General features: G+C 43.0%; 1 protein-coding gene across 3 annotated transcripts in view; it reads right to left on the minus strand.

Moving 5' to 3' along the window:
• The window catches only part of LOC106601482 (protein shisa-6), a 73,011-nt gene that overhangs the window by 12,771 nt on the left and 36,215 nt on the right, over positions 1-24,025 (minus strand). For all 3 annotated transcript variants that reach the window (XM_014193706.3, XM_014193705.3, XM_014193704.3), the window contains one exon: positions 2,364-2,429. In XM_014193706.3, coding sequence (XP_014049181.1) covers positions 2,364-2,429 — 66 coding nt within the window. The remainder of the gene's footprint in view (positions 1-2,363; positions 2,430-24,025) is intronic.

The raw sequence follows: 24,025 nt of genomic DNA on the forward strand, positions 1-24,025 counted from the left end.
TGTTGGAGAGACCTATCTACTTATGGGGACTTTCAGTCCCTTTGCCTTTGAAAATGTTGGCCTCAAAACATACAATTGGAAAACTATCCTGCCATGAGGTTGGAGTCCACAGCTCCACTGACATTGAAACAGACAGTGTAGCATGGTGTAGCGTTTCAGTGCAGACCTCTTAGCATGAAAATCTTAAAATATAAACTTTGTTCTTAGCCAATTATGTAGGATAGATGGAGAGGCATCTAGCAACAATGCACAAATAGCTTTTCTCTCTGAACTCATGGTGTTTCACTGCAGTGTTAGAGCTGTGACCACTCAATAATTTCATGCTAAAAAGCATCTCTTTTCATTGAAAAACTCATGTAGGAAAATAGATAAGGCACAACATAAGTAATTGAAGTTTTTCAATAACTTGAGTAAGCCATACAGATGCCATTATAATTCATTTTCCACAAGTCCTTGTTTCATTTGCTATCCAAGCTATTCATTTCCCATCGAGAATTTTTTTTGTCCTCGCTTGAATTCTAAAAAAGCATATTCTGACTTATTTCGAATTTAGTCAAAGTTCTTGTGTCGTACTGGAGCTGATAAAACCATGCATTCAGGAAATCAATATGACCTAATCCTCCCTCAACTTTATTGGGGTAAATGAAGACATCTTTGTAGCATACCCAAGAGCCACTGTGTGTTGTGTGGCAGTATAATCTCACACTTAAAAGGGCATGGTTAGTATCCATAATGTACTTTCCATCTACCATATATCTCTACAGAGGGTTAGTTACTATCTAAACATTTTTATTATTCATTGGAAAGAGTGAAATATTGGCAACCAACCACAGTCATATAATATATACTGTACTTACAGTGGGGGGGAAAAAGTATTTGATCCCCTGCTGATTTTGTACGTTTGCCCACTGATAAAGAAAGGATCAGTCTATAATTTTAATGGTAGGTTTATTTGAACAGTGAGAGACAGAATAACAACAAAAATATCCAGAAAAACGCATGTCAAAAATGTATTAATTGATTTGCATTTTAATGAGGGAAATAAGTATTTGACCCCCTCTCAATCAGAAAGATTTCTGGCTCCCAGGTGTCTTTAATACAGGTAATGAGCTGAGATTAGGAGCACACTCTTAAAGGGAGTGCTCCTAACCGCAGCTTGTTACCTGTAAAAAAGACACCTGTCCACAGAAGCAATCAATCAATCAGATTCCAAACTCTCCACCATGGCCAAGACCAAAGAGCTCTCCAAGGATGTCAGGGACAAGATTGTAGACCTACACAAGGCTGGAATGGGCTACAAGACCATCGCCAAGCAGCTTGGTGAGAAGGTGACAACATTTGGTGCGATTATTCGCAAATGGAAGAAACACAAAAGAACTGTCAATATCCCTCGGCCTGGGGCTCCATGCAAGATCTCACCTCGTGGAGTTGCAATGATCATGAGAATGGTGAGGAATCAGCCCAGAACTACACTGGAGGATCTTGTCAATGATCTCAAGGCAGCTGGGACCATAGTCACCAAGAAAACAATTGGTAACACACTACACCGTGAAGGACTGAAATCCTGCAGCGCCCGCAAGGTCCCCCTGCTCAAGAATACATATACATGCCCGTCTGAAGTTTGCCAATGAACATCTGAATGATTCAGAGGACAACTGGGTGAAAGTGTTGTGGTCAGATGAGACCAAAATGGAGCTCTTTGGCATCAACTCAACTCGCCGTGTTTGGAGGAGGAGGAATGCTGCCTATGACCCCAAGAACACCATCTCCACTGTCAAACATGGAGGTGGAAACATTATGCTTTGGGGGTGTTTTTCTGCTAAGGGGACAGGACAACTTCACCGCATCAAAGGGATGATGGACGGGGCCATGTACCGTCAAATCTTGGGTGAGAACATCCTTCCCTCAGCCAGGGTGTTGAAAATGGGTCGTGGATGGGTATTCCAGCATGACAATGACCCAAAACATTCGCCTCGAAACCTTAATGACTTGGAGAAGATCTGCAAAGAGGAGTGGGACAAAATCCCTCCTGAGATGTGTGCAAACCTGGTGGCCAACTACAAGAAATGTCTGACCTCTGTGATTGCCAACAAGGGTTTCGCCACCAAGTACTAAGTCATGTTTTGCAGAGGGGTCAAATACTTATTGCCCTCATTAAAATGCAAATCATTTTATAACATTTTTGACATGCGTTTTTCAGGATTTTTTTGTTGTTATTCTGTCTCTCACTGTTCAAATAAACCTACCATTAAAATTATAGACTGATAATTTCTTTATCAATGGGCAAACGTACAAAATCAGCAGGGGATCAAATACTTTTTCCCCCCACTGTATGTGAACATGCAAACCTTAAATATCCTTACCAATTTTAGGTGTGTGGGCCTGGGTAAGATCCAGGTGACTATGTTGATAATCATGTTGGTGGTTGCCTATTGGGAAAACAATGAAAAGGTTAGGTTTGGAAATCAAATTAAACATTACCATAGATTCACATTATGTACATTTCATGTCAAATAAATGGCTGTTAATACATGCCCATATTATCAACTTTTCCCTCATTTTTAGGATCATTGACTCTTGTAATGCAGGCTGACTGGACACCACTGTGAATGATCACATAAACCTATGTTCCTTTGACTAAAATGTAAATTGTCTTTGCGTTTCTAAATTCAAAGTATGAGATCTGTCCAGAGATAGCAGGGGTGTGCTTTGATATCTGACTGATGATTTATGGGATTTTGTGCATCTTTACTCTACTACACAGTTTTCACATTTTAAGGCAGGCATTTTGTGCTATTCCCTTTTGAGCAACGAAGAATGAGGTAAGACAGATTTCATCAGAATCGTCAACTTCCTGACATCTGTGGGACTTCATGTCATGCGAGGGAGTGAATATGTTCCCTTTATTCGATGAAGTCTATTTGGTCAATGTAGAGCACAGCTTCTCCTCTACTACAGCAGCAGATGCAGGACACTGGACATTATTTGCATTTCAACAAATTCATTGATCATCCCATTAGAACCCTAAATACAAAAGACACTCAAATAAAATGTGAACTCTTTAGAATGTTTAACGTGAAGTGACAGGAGAGCATCTCCGTGGCGTTAGAAAAACAGTTGCTTTCTTTCCGTTACTGTGACTTGCTAATGGAGAGTTGTGACAGTTACAAAAAAGATGTGTGGCAACACAAGCCTTCATTTCATCTTCTGGTTTCGGGTAAGTAGCTGGAACTGCGCATAACATACATTTTGCAGGGAAAATTGCTTCCTGTTGGAGAGATTTATGTCAAAGCAATCAGCACAGTAGGGTAAAGTACCTTGTTAAACTGGATTTTAACACAGTTCTAAAGGAATAGCTTTTTAGAAACAATACAATGGAGTAGAACAACAACCAATGGACAACATCATCCAATTAAATGGCAATGTACCGGTATTCCAAATCCCAATATCCTTTACGAACATAAAACAAGATTTGTGCCCAATCTCCCTTCACACCATAGCTGTATTGCCCTGTTCAATCACCCTGTTTGATCAAGGGACCAATTACACGATCTTCAGATGGCTGAGCTAAACTAACCTGCTTTGAGCTTGCCAGGGAAAAAGTTTTACACTGAAAAGAAGAAGTTCTCTGCTATCTGCAAACTGTCTAACAATCAGGCCGTCCCAAAAAAACGTGTTGGAATACTTCAGGTTTTTAAAGATGGTTCAAAAACGTGTTGGAATACTTCAGGTTTTTAAAGATGGTTCAAAAACGTGTTGGAATACTTCAGGTTTTTAAAGATGGTTCAAAAACGTGTTGGAATACTTCAGGTTTTTAAAGATGGTTCAAAAACGTGTTGGAATACTTCAGGTTTTTAAAGATGGTTCAAAAACGTGTTGGAATACTTCAGGTTTTTAAAGATGGTTCAAAAACGTGTTGGAATACTTCAGGTTTTTAAAGATGGTTCAAAAACGTGTTGGAATACTTCAGGTTTTTAAAGATGGTTCAAAAACGTGTTGGAATACTTCAGGTTTCTAAAGGTTGTTCAAAAACTGATTGGAGTGACTGCTCCTATATCTGCCTTCCTGTTGTATTGGCTTTCCTTTGGCTTTTCATAAACGTTGGTAACATTCCGTTTTTCTTATACAGTATGTGCATCCATTTTGTATTGCATCAACATTGATTATCTTCTCAGAGCGGACCTCCTACAGTTGCACGCCTTAAAAAGTTAAGCAAATGTGAACAACCGCAGATGATGTTGTTTGCTGAAGAACACCCACATCCTGTCTGTTGTGTGTAAGGAGGTGGGAAGATGTCATGCCCCAGGACTCCCATATCCACCCACCACTATGTAAATGCATCAACTCATGAATCAGATGTACAGTAGATAAGTCACACGACTCTCAGAAATTCAGAGAAATTCAGAGGTGTCCAGTCATTTCATTCCAGTCTGTAACGTGTCCAGAAACAGGTCCTGGAATGTTTGGTTGAACAGCCTGCAGGGCTCTGGATCATAAAAATAAGAATGAATAGAACAGGCTTGGAACCTCTAAATCTGGCAATTTTACTGGTAAACTCATGGGTACACTCGCAAAGACCGCCATGCCCACCCCATAATGCCATCATTGGCTTGAATGGGAAAGCCCGTTCTATTCATTCTTATTTCTATGCTCTGGAGCCTGTCAGGGGAGGGGCTTTGTGAGAATTGGAAATAATGAATGCCATAAAACAGTATTGTTGGAGTTATATACATCTGCACTTCAGGTGTAGTCTATCTACTGTAATAGAGCTCATTTGGAATGGCTTTGGTGTGTGAAAGTCTTCATCCAGATGTGACAGGTCAATGCTTTACTTGATACCAACAATTGTTCGCATTTTACCCATTATGAGTCCACATTGTACTTTGTCATAACCCTCAAACCGATATCTCTGGTTATTATAATGAATAAACTTTTATTACATAGGAACTACATACATACTACATATCTAATGGTTTAACATCACCTCAACATGTCAAACATGCTTGGTTGAACATAATGCAGGCATTTTGGGCACCACTGAGTGAAACCCTTCCAGGTTCCAGCGGCTGGACAAGACAGAGGGGATACCACTGTTACCCAGTTCCATTTTGAAAGCCTCACTCTGCCTCTTTCAGTGAAACCTGATGGACTGCCTGTAACGATGAGAGCCCACGCTGTGTCATTACCCTGGCAGTGTGTAAAGTGCCATGTGGGCCCTGCAGGGTGGCTGGCTGGGGCTGAGGCACACCTCACCTCACCTCTCCCCCTTACACCCACCCTTACAGGAGCCTGCTGGGGCAGATGCACTGCAAGAACCAACCATCAACACAGACAGGTTCTGCATGGATGTGGGCTTTGTATCAATATGCGCTGTGACCAGAGGTTCTATTATGCACAATGCTTGCAGGATGTTTTTGGGGTGTGATTATGGTTTGCAGGTGCTGCTTTGTTTCAGTGTACAGCAGTGTAGTTGTTGCTACAATTCTGAATAAGTGAATATCCCAGCTCTTCACACATTCAGACGAAATCCGGGACTTCTAATTGTTAAGTTCAAGATGACTAACTGAATCCCTGTGCTTCAAAGAAAGAATATTAGTCATTCTACAGACAAAACAACAATGAAGCTCGGAAGAGAAGACAAAACAATATTGTGAGAGTAAACCTCACTTCATGTGGCACACGTCATGGGGCACAATGAAAGATGACACTTTGAACAGGTTGCAAGGAATGTCTGGATACATCACTGTTGCTTTAAGAAACTCTGAGCCACATGAGCTTGAACTAATGCTGGTCTATAACTGTATCTGCCCTACATTGACAAATCTTTAGGGGGTCAGGACATTTTTCATCCAGCTCATCTGCCAATGCCATCACAACGTCTGTTAGTTTTCTGCTTCACATACTGTAACGAGATCCCAGTGATACAACAATTGCATAGAGTAAAAAAGTAACAACCATATTGGGAGAGACATAAAAACCAACAGTTACATGACATAAACCACAAACATGCTGCAACTTTACCAAACCTCCTCCGGTGGCCTGAAGTTTGTTGATCTCGTGAGTTGCTAACAAGGATAAGCACAGATTTATCTGATGTCTCCTTCAATTCAAAAGAAGTAACATCATTCAAAGCTGCCTTTATCCCTGCCTTAGCATCTTATCATCTTCTTGAAGGATCCAAGTTGAATAGAACAGCAACACCTGGAATCATGTAGGAGTCATAGGAGAGAAGCATACAGTATCCACTGGCAAAAACAGCACTCTATAGATTGGATATGTAACTAAAAAAACAAAAACAAACATTTAAAAAACTGCAATTATAATGGCTAAACAGTCATATGATATGGATTGATGGGATTGGATCAGTTCTAATGGAAAGGTTATTTTCAAACTCTGAAAAGAAATGCATGAAGCTCAAAGACACAGAATTTGCCATTGAGCTCTACGTATTAAGTGGTAATCCAGAACCGACTAAATGTTTGACATACAGGAACATTTCTCCCATAACCTTCCCCAGATAAGATTTGAGGATCACAGCCTAATATCAGCCTTTTACACACCCTTTCTATGGCTGTTTCTATTGCTAACAGATGTCTATACTAAAGAGCTCTCATATTCATTGAATAAGCCATATCAAGAATGCTCAACAACCGAATTCATTTCATTTTCAGTGACGCTAATTAAAAATGAAAGGAGTCGGTTTTTCATGAAAGAGATGCAAAAATACCACCGAATACAAATGATCAATTAATTTCCCTTTTAATTTTCCTTTCTTTATTTTTTTTGTTTGAATAATTACTTTCTATGTTTTCCCGCAATTATATTTGTATTTTCAACATAAGGCAATTGTTAATGGGGGAGGTGATGAAACATTTTAATGAAGGAGAAATGCCAGGCTTTGTGAAGACACAACAAGTTGGAAAATAACAACTGAAATGACTTTGCAATTATGAGCCTGGGTTGACTGCGCACTGGCATTTAATCACAAAGGTATGGAATGCAAAGTGTAAACGTTTACACATTTCAGTTAAATTTGCTTTCATTTAGCTCAGCTAATTTATTTTCACCCACATTTAGAAGAGACAAAGTCAGTTGTGTAGCTAAGGTAGACAGGTCAACAACCTTGAGCGTGAGTATTGAGATCTCTGAGCACCTCTACTGCAGCTTTGTGCTGTGAGGTCCATCTATTACAATGACAGATCAGTGTGTCTCTGACTGTGTGAGGCTCTGAAGCTCTCTGTCAATCCTCCCTTCCCTCCGAGAGGCCAATGACAGCGGGTTGAGAGTGCTGGTCTAGTGTTCCACATGACGTCGTCCCTTTATGGGCCCCCGGGAATGAGGCTCTTTGATCCATTTACATCGATTCTGTATCACCTTCCCTATCGCCTCCAGACTGTCTTAGGCTGAGGTGAATCATGCTCTGGTGGCATACTGCTTCCAGTCAACTGGAGGCTAAAGCCTTCCTCTCCCCTTCAGCCTGACCTTGGGATTTCCTGTACATGAGTCCCATCTAATACTGAGCCCTGGACTGGCGGGAATCACATCTAACACTGAGCCCTGGACTGGAGGGAATCACATCTAACACTGAGCCCTGGACCGGAGGGAATCACATTTAACACTGAGCCCTGGACCGGAGGGAATCACATTTAACACTGAGCCCTGGACTGGAGGGAATCACATCTAACACCGAGCCCTGGACTGGAGGGAATCACATCTAACACCGAGCCCTGGACTGGAGGGAATCACATCTAACACTGAGCCCTGGACTGGAGGGAATCACATCTAACACCGAGCCCTGGACTGGAGGGAATCACATCTAACACTGAGCCCTGGACTGGAGGGAATCACATCTAACACCAAGCCCTGGACTGGAGGGAATCACATCTAACACTGAGCCCTGGACTGGAGGGAATCACATCTAACACCGAGCCCTGGACTGGAGGGAATCACATCTAACACTGAGCCCTGGACTGGAGGGAATCACATCTAACACCAAGCCCTGGACTGGAGGGAATCACATCTAACACTGAGCTCTGGACTGGAGGGAATCACATATAACACTGAGCCCTGGACAGGATAGCTTTTAAACTGCACTTTAAGAGCAATGTGGAGGTTTTAGCCACCTTAGTAAAAATAGTCTTCACTCACCTTGACACTCCACGATAAAGGATGGTGATATGCCATCAATGCCCAACCGTTTGACAATTACTTGTAGAAACTCTTAGCAGGAAGCTTTGTGTTATTATACATCTTTTTCAGGCAGTGAAAGATGACTTGGCTCAGTATCCCTTTGTTTATCAGTCGCTTCATCTCGCTTTTTTTTATCCCAGCCTCTTTTCCTACCCAACCCAATTTCTTACCCAGCCCTCCTGCGAGTAACCAATCCTGCAACAATCAATCCACAAGATGAGTAGACGAGGTGATTGTATCTATTTACATAATGACTGTGATAGATACTAGTCCTACAGAGTTAAGCTTGTTTATCGTGGCCAAGTATCTGCATGAATTGTTTGCTGTTCATCTTGTTATCCCCTCTTCAAAATATTTACCGCGTATCTCCCATCTTAAATTCGCTAATGAAATGATCGCTCACAGCCCGCAAACATTTGGGGACAATGATGACGCTAATTAATAGTCGTTGGACCCTGTGAGGCGCTACGTGTGACGTGTTGCACTGGATGACATTCGTCTACTAGCATTTATTAAGACACTCGTGATTAATGGTGTGCTGTCCTATGATAGGGTGAGAGCCAGAGCTGCAGCCCCAGACTTCGAGTGATGGAGAGAAGGCCACACTTGAGCGCCGCTGGAGAATATATGGACCACGTTGATTAGTCGCCTTTCCATGTGCCTTCGCCCATAATGATGAGTGCACTTCTACGTATCTCAAATAAACAGTGTCTGCAATCTGCACTCCAGTACAGTTATGCCCATATTAATTACAGATCCTGCACACTGGCAGGATTGGAGAGGCTTCTTTGGAAAGTGGTGGGTCTCCCTTAATTAGCATACTAGGGAAATAATTGACGCCATATGCCTGTCCCCCATGCTACCGTAGCGGGTGGTGGCACAATGCGCCGCAGCTCGTCTGGCATTCCACATCCCATGCTGACGGTTGTGTCACCCTTCTATCCCCATGCTTTCTAAATGTACAACCACAGAAACCTGGCATCACGAGGCACTTATTAGTGTGCATACATCAAGGTGATAACTATCGGCTACTGTCGGTTCATAGAGGCGGCTCATTAATTGACTTGTTTGGCGGAGGAGTGTTTGTTTGGGTGTCCAGTATTCTACCCAGGAACCCCTTCTCTGATGCTGTGTTGAGGAGTGACAACTAATGAAATAACAGCGGAGTAGCTCTGAGAAACACAGGCCTGGTAACTGTTCAGATACCTAACCACTCCTCTCCTCATAACAGTTCTTTTAATCACCTGATCTCCTTCCCAATCGGGAGGCAGAGAGACAGAAAGGGAGAATCTGTTTCTCAAAATATGGTATTGATGAGATGGAAGTGATTGGACCACGGTGGATTATATTCGAGGGAGAAACATTGATAGATGGCACTGGGAAATATTGATCGAACATAGATAAATGCAGTGATGTTTTTAGGGGCTTTCACACCAGACTGGTAGGATACGGACTGATTCCATCCACATAGAACAGTGTCAATGGAACATTGTCCTTTTTGTTTTCATAGTAGGACTGCATTAGTCTAAAATCTAACTAGCATAACATCAGAGAAGATGGTACGTCAAGAAGCAAGTGAAGGATTAGAAGACATTGAACATGTGATGGAGGTCAGGGAAGAGAAGTGAGGTGCTTAGGTTGAGGCTTATCTAAATGTATGCATGTTGAAGCCGAGATGTTGACGGACAGACCATATTTCCAAGGGAAACAGGAAAAGACAGGTCCTGCCAGATTGAGGGTGAGTCGAGGGAGGGGGGGTAAAAAATATTAGCTTTCATGATATGGGAGAGCGTATCATGAGAACACTTTTATTCTGAAATGTGAAAGGTTCAATCAGAGAAGCTGAGATGAGAAAAGGGACAAGAGGAAATGAGGGAGATGAGGGATAGGAGAGAGAGAGAGGCTAGAGAAATGATGAGAAGGAGGGCAGAGTGCATGAAAGAGACTGATGTGGGTGGACGGCTGTGCATTGCAGCAGAGGAGAGTTTGACAGGATCAGAGAGGAGAGAGGTGAAGGGGATGAGGGCCGTCAGAAGGGTGAAATTTACCAAAGACATATGGTGAAGGGAGCAGGAAATTACTAAACAAAGAGAATCAGAAATATTTGTGGGCAGAAAAGGGCAGCCAAGTCAATCAGTAGTATAAGGGGACGTTCATAGAGAAGCTAAAGACAATTTAGGTTGATGGTGAGATGCCAGAAAGGGAATACATTGAGCATATACTTGCTGTCTGCTAAGGGGGATGAAGAGTGGAGAGGATGAAATGTGATCTGATTGTGAAGGAAGTAGAAATACTCATGTCTACATGTCTCTGAATGGAGTAAGAAATGTATGTGAAACCTTCTAATTTACTGATAAGACCACAACCCTCTAGCTATAGTCATGATCTATATTATGCTTATGGCAGTTCACAAACAGAAGTTCATGTGATTGACATCAATGATTAGCAGTCAGTCTCCATTATTGCTTAGCTCTGTTCTTGATCATATTACTTAAACATTGTCTGAAAAGGATCAATATTTCTCACAAGAAAACCCGAGTAGCCACATCTCTTTGTGAGTATCAGTGAATCGAGCATTCTCTGTTATGGTCTCTAGTAATGGCATTTCTCTGATCACCACATCCCCCCTGCAACCTTCTTTTCTTCTTCAGGAGAGCCTGAGTCAGATACCTGATGTGGCGACTCAATGGGAAAATCAAAGAGCAAAGTGGCCCTAAAAGCATTTCTGAGAGGCTTTTTTCACCTCCAGATCGAGCCAGACATCCATCACAAAAAGAATCGGTGTGATGTTCTGTGTGATTGCAGCTATTTAAATAATGTTCTTGAATATACGTATAAAGGTACCTCTATGATGAGCATAAGTTTAGGCGTTAAATTAAACGTATAAATGTGACGGTACACCATTTTCAGCAATGCCTATGAGCTATGACAAACCATGCTTACTCATCGCACATAATTATCTGCATCCCAGTTTCTTCCTGAAAGGTACACGTTACTTACACTGGGAGACCCCAAAGTGTTCAGTAGCCCTTCCCACTCACAGCCCTTGTCATCCTTTATACGGGTTGAAAATGGCAGATTTTGTCATTAATAGGCGTTTTAAATGAAACGCAGTGGCTGTACAGTAAAATTATGTGCATGACGTCAGAGCTCAGGTTCTCTGCTCATCTGGTTTTGACTGACAGCCATTAGGGAAAGGGAAGGGGGATACCTAGTCAGTTGCACAACTTCCGCATTTAACCCAACCCCAATGCATCAGAGAGTTGCAGGGGGCTGCCTTAATCGACATCATCAGCAACCGGGGATCAGCTGTTTTGGGGTAAACTGCCTTGGTCAAGGGCAGAACGGCAGATTTTGCATATTGTTGGCTCAGGGATTTGAACAAGCAACCGGTTACTGTCCCACCACACTAATCGCTAGGCTCCCTGCCGTCCCAAGTTATAAACTTGAGCACTGCGCACGACAAGAGGATGCCCCCATCCCCCCCGCCAGTGGCGATTTTAGAGTGTAAATCTTGGTGGGGCAAACCCCCCAAACATTTTTCTTTTGCATGCCAGCAAAGCCACTACACATCACATCACAACACAACACTAAACAATACATTAATTGCACTATAATGGTGACAAATGGTGCCCACAAGCTGTTAGGGCCTACATAAAGCTGTCCCAACAGCAGAGTCCCAACAGCAGAGTCCCAACAGCAGTCCCAACACCGTACCACTGCTACACCTGCCTATCAGCAGAACCTTGTCTGGCAGCGAAACAGACCATTCAGCCTCATTTATTATTTTAAAAAACATACCTGATATGGCTGACTTGCTTAAACAAATGTGGTTTCTATTGACAATTGAGATGTACAAACTATGGCATAAGGGATGACGAGCAGATACGAGGCAATCTGTAATTTCGATTAAGACATTAATGAGCAAGCTAGGATGGACGTAGCCAAAATAACTATTTGTTCAGCAATTTTGAAATGTACAGCAACGGAATTCAGAACATGGGCCGTTCTTACAGTATTCTCCCTGTACACCAAGTCAGAACTGTACGATAAACAAAGGGGGCATATAAGCAGACAATGAAAGCTCTTACAATATTCAATGATTACATTTCTCTAAAACAGGTTATAGGCTGCATGTGCACCACCCAAGTCAGAACAATAGGCAAAATTATTAGGGTGCAGCACATGGACTACTAACAGCTTACTACACAACATACACTTACTATTACTTTCTTAGCTACAGTATACATATCTCCTGGGCATATTACATAAATAATGCAGCAGCATACAATACATTTTTGGACTCAGCTTGTTGTGCTGTGCTCACTTGAACAGGACGGTGGAGCGGTGGTCCTTCGTGGTCAAATTTTGTAATCAAACTTTGTCTGCTAACTACTATCTTGCTTTCCCCGGTCTGCTAACTGCTTGCTTGCTAGCCCCTGTCTGCTAACTGCTAGCTTGTTGGCCCCGGCCTACTAACTGCTAGCTTGTTGGCCCCGGTCTACTAACTGCTAGCTTGTTGGCCCCGGCCTACTATCTGCTAGCTTGTTAGAACCGGCCTGCTAACTGTCTGAATCGCCATGTCCCCAGCCAGCCCAACCACTCACTGGAACCATATGTTCACTTGGCTACGCATGCCTCTTTCTAATATCAACATGCCTCGTCCATTACTGTCCTGGTTAGTGATTACTGTCTTATTTCACTGTAGAGCCTCTAGCCCTGCTCAATATGCCTTAACCAACCATGTTGTTCCACCTCCTACATATGCGATGACATCACCTGGTTTAAACATCTCTAGAGACTATTTCTCTCTCATCATTACTTAATGCCTAGGTTTACCTCCAATATACTCACATCCTACCTTACCTTTGTTTGTACACTATGCCTTTAATCTATGCTATCGTGCCCAGAAACCTGCTCCTTTTACTCTCTGTTCCGAACATGCTAGACGGCCAGTTCGTATAGCCTTTAGCCGTACCCTTATCCTACTTCCTTCCTCTGGTGATGTAGAGGTTAATCCAGGTCCTGCAGTGCCTAGCTCCACTCCCACTACCCAGGTGCTCTCATTTGTTGACTTCTGTAACCGTAAAGGCCTTGGTTTCATGCATGTTAACATTAGAAGCCAACTCCCTAAGTTTGTTTTACTCACTGCTTTAGCACATTCTGCCAACCTGGATGTCTTAGCCGTGTCTGAATCCTGGCTTAGGAAAACCACCAAAAACCCTGACATTTTCCACCAACTTAAAACATTTCTGCCAAGATAGAACTGCCAAAGGGGGCGGTGTTGCAATCTACTGCAAAGATAGCCTGCAGAGTTTTGTATTACTATCTAAGTCTGATACCCAAACAATTCGAGCTTCTACTTCTAAAAATTCACCTTTCCAGAAACAAGTCTCTCACTGTTGCCGCTTGCTATAGATCACCCTCTGCCCCCAGCTGTGCCCTCGACACCATATGTGAACTGATTGCCCCTGTCATGACGTTGCCCTCTCTCTCTGGGAACAGGGAGTACAGTTGACCCCCTCCCCCTTGCACCATCCCCCTACCTACCTCTCCCTACCCAGGCCCTGTGAAGGCGGTCGTAAAATTCTAAAGGAGAATGTCCTGCCACATGGCCCAGTTGAGAGAGAGAGGGGTTTCATAGAGAGACAAAGGAAATTCTTCCAACTCACAGAATTGGGGAACTGAATGACATTTATGTTCTGGAGAAGGTATAAAAGATCGGTGAAGAATCCAGCTATGAACTGGTCCGCTTGGTACAATTTTGTGATACCCATTGGAGACAATAGTACCATATTACCATACTAAGGTTTACATAATAGCCTCAGCTATGGGACTTGCATCTAAATGGTTGTATACAATGATTTAATAAGATTAAAGCTATTTGGAATATGTTGAGATGCTGGTAAGATGTTAATGTGAGAGAATTGTATTTTCTGTTTAAAGTTTTACCAAGTCATCGGCACGCCCCCATGAACAGACGAGACCTGGCATCATGAGACAGCCTTTTTCTGTCATTCCGAATAAAACCCCCACCCAGGGTTACTTTCTTGAGACCAGGCCTCCACTCCATTACGAGTTGGCCAATAGGTTTGACCCTGCATCCCTCTACTTAACTTTAACCATACCACGTGGTTCAACTTTTAGACTATCGATACCGACAGAATAATAACAAGTCTTTGATATTAATTAATAGACTGCACTAGAAATTCTATAATTGAACGCGAAGACCGACGAAACATATACTGCTCAAAAAAATAAAGGAACACTTAAACAACACAATGTAACTCCAAGTCAATCACACTTCTGTGAAATCAAACTGTCCACTTAGGAAGCAACACTGATTGAAAATACATTTCACATGCTGTTGTGCAAATGCAATAGACAACAGGTGGAAATTATAGGCAATTAGCAAGACACTCCCAATAAAGGAGTGGTTCTGCAGGTGGGGACCACAGACCACTTCTCAGTTCCTATGCTTCCTGGCTGATGTTTTGGTCACTTTTGAATGCTGGCGGTGCTTTCACTCTAGTGGTAGCATGAGACGGAGTCTACAACCCACACAAGTGGCTCAGGTAGTGCAGCTCATCCAGGATGGCACATCAATACAAGCTGTGGCAAGAAGGTTTGCTGTGTCTGTCAGCGTAGTGTCCAGAGCATGGAGGCGCTACCAGGAGACAGGCCAGTACATCAGGAGACGTGGAGGAGGCCGTAGGAGGGCAACAACCCAGCAGCAGGACCGCTACCTCCACCTTTGTGCAAGGAGGAGCAGGTGGAGCACTGCCAGAGCCCTGCAAAATGACCTCCAGCAGGCCACAAATGTGCATGTGTCTGCTCAAACGTCAGAAACAGACTCCATAAGGGTGGTATGAGGGCCCAACATCCACAGGTGGGGGTTGTGCTTACAGCCCAACACCGTGCAGGACGTTTGGCATTTGCCAGAGAACACCAAGATTGGCAAATTCGCCACTGGTGCCCTGTGCTCTTCACAGATGAAAGCAGGTTCACACTGAGCACGTGACAGACGTGACAGAGTCTGGAGATGCCGTGGAGAACGTTCTGCTGCCTGCAACATCCTCCAGCATGACCGGTTTGGCGGTGGGTCAGTCATGGTGTGGGGTGGCATTTCTTTGGGGGGCCGCACAGCCCTCCATGTGCTCGCCAGAGGTAGCCTGACTGCCATTAGGTACCGAGATGAGATCCTCAGACCCCTTGTGAGACCATATGCTGGTGCGGTTGGCCCTGGGTTCCTCCTAATGCAAGACAATGCTAGACCCCGATATGCAACTTTTCAGGGAAGTTAGGAACAAATATACACAGGCAGTTAGGAAAGCTAAGGCTAGCTTTTTCAAACAGAAATGTGCATCCTGTAGCACAAACTCAAAAAAAGTTCTGGGACACTGTTAAGTCCATGGAGAATAAGAGCACCTCCTCCCAGCTGCCCACTGCTCTGAGGCTAGGAAACACTGTTACCACCAATAAATCCACTATAAATGAGAATTTCAATAAGCATTTCTCTACGGCTGTCCATGGTTTCCACCTGGCTACCCCTACCCTGGTCAACTGCTCGGCACCCTCCACAGCAACCCGCCAAAGCCCCCACCATTTCTCCTTCACCCAAATCCAGATAGCTGATGTTCTGAAAGAGCTGCAAAATCTGGACCCCTACAAATCAGCCGGGCTAGACAATCTGGACCTTCTCTTTCTAAAATTATCTGCCGAAATTGTTGCAACTCCTATTACCAGCCTGTTCAACCTCTCTTTCATATCGTCTGAGATTCCCAAAGATTGGAAAGCTGCTGCGGTCATCCCCCTCTTCAAAGCGGGTGTCACAGGCGTCAAAATGAGTAGACCAAGGTGCAGCGTGGAATATGTTCATCTTGAGTTTAATGAAAGAAATGAACACTTTACAAATAAACAAAAAATGACAGCAGACAGTTCCGTCAGGTACTTACAACTAAATGGAAAACAACTACCCACAAAAAACAAAGGAAAAACAGGCTGCCTAAGTATGGCTTCCAATCAGAGACAACGATAGACAGCTGCCTCTGATTGGAAACCATACCCGGCCAAAACATAGAACACAAAACATAGAATGCCCACCCACCTATCACACCCTGGCCTAGCTAAACAGAGAAAACACAGCTCTCCTAGGTCAGAGCATGACAGGGGTGACACTCTAGACCCAAACTGCTACAGACAGTTACTACATATCTATCCTACCCTGTCTTTCTAAGGTCTTCGAAAGCCAAGTTAACAAACAGATTACCATCCATTTCGAATCCCACCGTACCTTCTCCGCTATGCAATCGGGTTTCAGAGCTGGTCATGGGTGCACCTCAGCCACGCTCAAGGTCCTAAACGACATCATAACCACAATCGATAAGAGACATAACTGTGCAGCCGTATTCATCGACCTGGCCAAGGCTTTCGACTCTGTCAATCACCACATTCTTAGTGGCAGACTCAACAGCCTTGGTTTCTCAAATGATTGCCTCACCTGGTTTACCAACTACATTTTAGTCATTTAGCAGACGCTCTTATCCAGAGCGACTTACAGTAGTGAATGCATAAATTTCATATTTTTTTTTTGTGTGTACTGGCCCCCATGGGAATTGAACCCACAACCCTGGCGTTGCACACACCATGCTGGCGTTGCAAACACCATGCTCTACCAACTGAGCCACAGGGAAGGCTAACTACTTCTCTGATAGAGTTCAGTGTGTCAAATCGGAGGGCCTGTTGTCCGGACCTCTGGCTGTCTCTATGGGGGTGCCACAGGGTTCAATTCTCGGGCCGACTCTCTTCTCTGTATACATCAATGATGTCGCTCTTGCTGCTGGTGATTCTCTGATCCACCGCTACGCAGATGACACCATTCTGTATACTACTGGCCCCTCTTTGGACACTGTTAACTAACCTCCAGATGAGCTTCAATGCCGTACAACTCTCCTTCCATGGCCTCCAACTGCTCTTAAATGCAAGTAAAACTAAATGCATGCTATTCAATCGATCACTGCCCGCACCTGCCTGTCCGTCCAGCATCACTACTCTGGATGGCTCTGGCTTAGAATACGTGGACAACTACAAATACCTAGGTGTCTGTTTAGACTGTAATCTCTCTGTTACGAATCCCTTTGGCCCTGCAGTCTTGGGGGGATGGAAATGAGACCCGTAACATAACTCATGCAAATTATAATAGTGAAAAGAAACAGTGAGAACATAAACCACAGACAACTTAAATTACCGTCAAACACTAAAGGTTTATTTCTTTAAACACACGGTAATGGGGTGTGGGAAAAGGGGGCTGAGCTGGACCCAAGGAAAGAAACAATAATCCAAAAACACCCCTAAGCTAAACTAGCCTGCTTCAGTAACAGCTAGCTAACCAAAAATACAGTGGGTGGTCCGCTCAGTTCTAACTAGGGTACTTAGACAAAGTATTCCTACGGGTAATGTATGCCCATGGGCGACTTGTCTTGGTACCCCCTTTTCCCACCAACAAACAAACAGTCAACACTTTAACAAAAACAATACTCACAGGCTGGCGGACAAAGTGACATGTAGTTGCAAAACAAAAGAGCGATCAATACAGAAAGAGAGCGCGATTGAGAGAGAATGAGTTACAGAGAGAGATTGAACACAAAGAGATTGATCTCGGGAGAAAACAACTGACTGGATTTTTAAACCAAGGGAAAGGGGCTGATTGCTGACTGATTATTGTCACCTGTGAGGGGAGAAGGAGAGAAAAGAAATACACATACAGGATACCTGTATCCGTAACACTCTCCTTCCAGACTCACATTAAGCATCTCCAATCCAAAATTAAATCTAGAATCGGCTTCCTATATCGCAACAAAGCATCCTTCACTCATGCTGCCAAACATACCCTCGTAAAACTCTTACCGATCCTCGACTTCGGCGATGTCATCTATAAAATAGCCTCCAACACTCTACTCAACAAATTGGATGCAGTCTAGCACAGTGCCATCCGTTTTGGCACCAAAGCCCCAAACACTACCCACCACTGCGACCTGTACGCTCTCATTGGTTGGCCCTCGCTTCATACTCGTCGCCAAACCCACTGGCTACAGGTCATCTACAAGTCTCTGCTAGGTAAAGCCCCGCCTTATCTCAGCTCACTGGTCACCATAGCAGCACCCACTCGTAGCACACGCTCCAGCAGGTATATCTCACTGGTCACCCCCAAAGCCAATTCCTCCTTTGGTCGCCTTTCCTTCCAGTTCTCTGCTGCCAATGACTGGAACGAACTGCAAAAATCACTGAAGCTATAGAGTCATATCTTCCTCACTAGCTTTAAGCACCAGCTGTCAGAGCAGCTCACAGATCACTGCACCTGTACATAGCCCATCTGTAAACAGCCATCTATCTACCTCATTTCCATACTGTATTTATTTATTGAATTATCTTGCTCCTTTGCACCCCAGTATCTCTACTTGTACATTCATCTTCTGCACATCCACCATTCCAGTGTTTAATTGCTATATTGTAATTACTTCGCCACCATGGCCTATTTATTGCCTTAACTCCCTTATCTTACCTCATTTGCACTAACTGTATATAGACTTTTTCTTTTCTTTTTTTTCTACTGTATTATTGACTGTATGTTTTTGTTTATTCCAAGTGTAACTCTGTATTGTTGTATGTGTCAAATTGCTATGCTTTATCTTGGCCAATGAGAACTTGTTCTCAACTAGCCTACCTGGTTAAATAAAGGTTAAATAAATAAATAAAAATCAAAGTCTGGCATTCTCTGGATTTATGGTGCCTACAAGACAACTGGGAACTCGGAAACAAACAAGGTTGAATCATGATTATGCCAGTGATCTTCAGGTCGTAGCTCTAGAAAGAGGCCCGAGTTCCCGACTCACAATTCCGAGTTGGATGCCGTTCAAAGCGTATTTTCTCTGTCAGAACTCGTTTTTTTTCTTCAGATTTCCCAGTTGTCTTGAATTCACAGAAGGCAGATTTCCCATTTCCCAGTTTCCAGTTGTTTTGAGCACGTTAGAAGTCATGCTGGATTGACAGCATGACCAATGTTGAATGTTTATCATTTTAAGCTTGGAAAAGACACCCTTAAAACCAGACTTGGGTCCCACACAAACACTCCACTAAATAGCAGGCTAGGGATTGCTTTGCAATGCTTGCAGTTAGCCACTGATTCCTTCCAAACCACTCATTATTGAATTTGCGATTTCAAACTTGTTGTGTAATGTTAATGTTCAATGACCGATGAGCACCGATACGTTTTATCTATAATTTTCTCCATTATTTATCTTCATATGACAAGGATTAAAAAGGATTTGCCACATATAGAAGAAATCAAACAACAATTTGAGGGAACGATTTGTTTTGAGCTGTGACGTGTTTAGGAAGGCATCAAACTGCAGGGTAATTGAAGCACTTGCTATCTCTACACTGCTCTTGTTGTCTTCCGTCTGAAGACTTCTGCTGTCAATATGCCTGCACAGGTCAAATGTTGCTCTTCTCTTTTATGTCTCTCTTTCTTTCTCTCTCTCTTTCCCTCTCTCTCTTCCCCCAGCCAGACACCTCAGCTCTTTAATTAGACAACAGGAAGAGATCATTTCACTGTGGCTTTTCAAGGCTGCCTGTTTCAAGATGTCCCTGAAAAACCCATTTCCACTGAAAAGAGACCATGCTCAGCAAGGTAGTTTTCAGACTGTTTACAGAAAGTATAGGTCTGTAGCTAATATGTTTTGATCAGAGAGAGAGAGAGAGAGGGTGCTGTAAATCTGTGTTAATAGAAAATGACACCTGATCGAGCTGTGAGATGACTTTGAACACAGACTGTATGGGCTAAAATGGCTTGAGGGCATGGGGTTTTGGAGGCGAAAGCACCCCTATGACTATGAGTGGGATGATTTTACAGGTATTCCTCAAAGTCTCATATTTCCACCACACTCCTTTTTGCACATTTTGTGGTGTAAGGCACATCTATCCATTGGTTTTGTGGGTTTTGACTCCTCGGAGATGAATAGTCAACAGGCATAAAAGGACTATGATCTATCCGTTCATTCAATCTCATAGCTGTGCTGTCTGCTCCTGCCTTAGAACTCGGAACTCAATGTACTAAGGGAAACTTGGGGGAAAACAAAGAACTGCCTGTTGAGTCAGTCTTACACGCAGCATGTCTCATAGGGTACAGTAAACACCACTCCACCCACCAGTGTTGAAAATTACATAGCTGACACTCCACACCTGTCAGGACTTCCACATAGTCAAAGAAGGCGATGTAAATCCAATTACAAAAGGTCTTCAGCAACTTTCTAGAAATGCTGATCATAAGTGTGTTAGAGATAATGAGTCTCTAAGAACTGAACTGGCTGACACCGCCCTCTCTGCTGACTCCATTAAACATCTATTATCAGTCTGTCAGATTAAACAATCAATGGTAGATATGGAAATTCATCATTCACATCCCCGTTTGGGATATTGTATGGGGAAAAAACGGGGAGCGGCTCATCATTCACAGAGGCAGTCAGAGGAGAGAGCGTTGAGCATGGAAACAGACACAAATAACAGGGCACAATAGGAGAGACCATTTCAAACAACGCCCTGCTAATTAAATATTCTCATATGTAAGTCTGGTAAAGGCTATTCAAAATGACAGCAATATGGACCCGTGCAATATGGAACCGTGGCATTATGGAACCGGTGCCCCCGCACATTGACTCTGTACCGGTACCCCCTGTATATAGTCTCGCTATTGTTATTTTACTGCTGCTCTTTAATGACTTGTTCCTTTTATTTCTTATTCTTATTCGTATTTTTAAACTGAATTGTTGGTTAGGGGCTTATAAGTAAGCATTTCACTGTAAGGTGAAATTTTGTATCTGTTGTATTCGGCGCATGTGACTAATACAATTTGATTTGATTTTGAAATCACATTTGTCTGAAACTCATCAGAAGACAAAATGGTGCTATGTGAAATACTTTAACTGAAAGCCACTGCTGTGTTGGGTCATGATGATCATCAATTCACTTTTTCCTCTTTTTCATCAGGATACTTAATGCAAGGGCTTTCACCCAGGAGACTCAGTATTCAACAACAAATGTGCACGTTTATCTACTTATTATAGAAACTACCCTCTAAAAGGGTTTCACAGCATCAAACATTTTTCTTCTGATTCGGATTCAGTTATTGATGTATCATGCAATTTTTGCAAGTCATTCAATTACTTTTCATACCATTAATCATACAAGCACTTCAACATTGCAAGACAATGTCGCCTTCCCAATCTCACTCTTGTAATAGGCACTTCATTTGAATTCTTTGTTTAGCAGACAGCAATATTATTGAGTAGAACAGATCATCACTGACAGTGACAGCTCACTGGGCACAGACGTCTGTCTATACAGCGTCTAGTCCACGTTGGTTCAACATCATTTCATTCAAATTATGTGAAAACAACGTTGATTCAACCAGTGGGAGACCTTCTGTTTTGGTAGCAGTATTTGTAGCGTACAATTCACTGAGAGAAGACAGGTACATGGTGCCACAATATGTACAATGAGGCTGACTTCCTTACGCTGATTCCTTCAATCTGTAGGAGATGGATGCTTCAGAAGGAAGAAGAGGCTGAACTTAAGAAAGAGATAGACCGCTGTTAGAGGGCAAATAAACCCGTCTGGGAAGTCTTAAAATACTCCTTTAACTAGGGCAGCCTGTGCAGCGCGAGGAGGCTTGGGGTCGATTTGCACTACCACTACCCGCATCGACCCGCAGTGCCAACAACCTGTCCACAGACCCAGCAACTTGATCTCACGAGCTCATTTGGAGATTTGTCTGGACCCAGGACAGCACTTACCTAACACACAGCACGTCTCAGGACCTTGTGGTCCATAGAAAGGTGCAAGGGGAGGGGTGAGTGCCACGAGACACTCACAGATGTCATGACTTTGGGACCCAAATAAAAGTGAGCTGCCCCCAAAGCGATCTGGCAGAGCCAAAGATAAAGACTGGCACTTCCATTTTAAAGTTTAGGTTGCCAACTAAGCAAGTTCTGTAATCAGGCCTCTAAACCCAGCTGATATAGTAGGGTGTTTAAAGATGCATGGGCTCCGCATTCACAGCCATCCATTTCATTGATGAGGTCTAGCAAGGGATTAAGGATGCCCTGCATATTGTTAGAGTAAATTGGTACCTTTCAATTCGCCAGGCCTGTCCGCCAGGCCTGTCCACAGTGCATAATGAATTCTAGTAATGAACGGGCACTGTACAGAAGAGTACAGTATAAATTGTAAAGTGTTGCGCTGTGCAGGACGCATTTGTCACAATTAGCCAATATTTTGTGACTGCCACAAGACAAATGGGTTCCTTTGGGAACTATGAAAGAGGACTGTTCTAATCTAATGTGAGTCATGCTTTCACCAGCTCCAGGTAATGGCCTGGCATTACACTCCACAAAACTCTGTTGACTTGTCTTCCACACAGTGCCAGCCATGGGCTGGTCTTGGCTTCTGCTAGATTACCTAAGATTCACAAAAACACCCACCCAATTCTTACCAGTTCTTTTCAAAGATTAACTAGGTCAAAATGATTCAGCTGGTAGGAGCATGGTGCTGGTAACACTAAGAATATAAAGTTTAATATAAATAATAATTTAACGCGTTTACTTGTATAATAAGTTTGTAAATATATATTAAAAACATTTGTTTACGTCAGATCGAATTTACAGAGGGACTTATTTTAGGATAATTATTTGACCACATAATAATAAGAGCCTTCAAATGTAGAAAATCCGGAGATCTCTCATATTCAACGTTATTGAAACAAACAGCATGGTTGGCTGAATTATCTCTTGTGGCAGGCTATAAAAAGAACTGCTCTCAACCAATTGAAGAGTTTAATGGATTTGTGGTCCCTCAGTAACCAAACCTTGCCAAAAATGTACCCCTGTTCAGCCGATGCAACACAGCCAACGTGAATGTCAATTATCATCAGATCACTCTATCTTCCATTAAGCCCTGGTAATGAGAATATGTTTCATGCAATAGCCACTCCAGACAACGTAGTGTGCATTGAAATGTGTTCTGCATTCCCGACATAAAAAGCTAAACCGCTGCCTACTGAGCATCTGTCTTCCCTGGCAGCGTGGTGGGAAAACTCGATAATTTCTCCACCTCATTAAGCCTGTGGATCCCCTGGTTTCATTAGAATCCAGCCATTCCACACAGTATGTCAACATGCTGGCTGCAGCTGTGAGAACATGTCTTGGAGCCTCTCGGCACACAACCCAGGCAGGACCAGAGGGATATTACCATGCATATTGAGTGTAAACTTCAGGTCCACACCCAACCCCAAGTACGGTATATCAAACATCAATCTATTGCAAAACAATTTCCTGGGCCGTGTTTCTATGGTAACCTCATATATGGTGACAGCCTCTGATAGAGGTGTTGATATAAGAACGGCAGCTGCTGTGATAGTCTGCACCCTGAAAAACACACACACCCACAGAAATAAATAAAAACATGTAATAAATTGTATGATCTCTATGCACACACCTAAATAAACAAGTTATGTCATTGTTGGTAATTGTTAGGTTTAAAACTTACCTCAAAAACACATGAATCAGGAAGTTCTGTAGTTCTACTACATATTCGTAGATTCGAGTGGTAAAACAGAACAACTTTGAACAGTCTAAAACAATCCAATCTGAGGTCATTTCAAATAAAAATCTCCAATGAGGTGTCTAATCATAACTTCATTCGTTTCAGTGTTGAAACTAGGCCATGAGCAGCAACAAAGATCATATCATTTTCTCAAATAAACGCAGTCAGTGCAAAGGGC

This window comes from Salmo salar, chromosome 03 (genome assembly GCF_965601325.2).
Source record: "Salmo salar chromosome 03, fSalSal1, whole genome shotgun sequence".
Classification (NCBI taxonomy): Eukaryota; Metazoa; Chordata; class Actinopteri; order Salmoniformes; family Salmonidae; genus Salmo; species Salmo salar.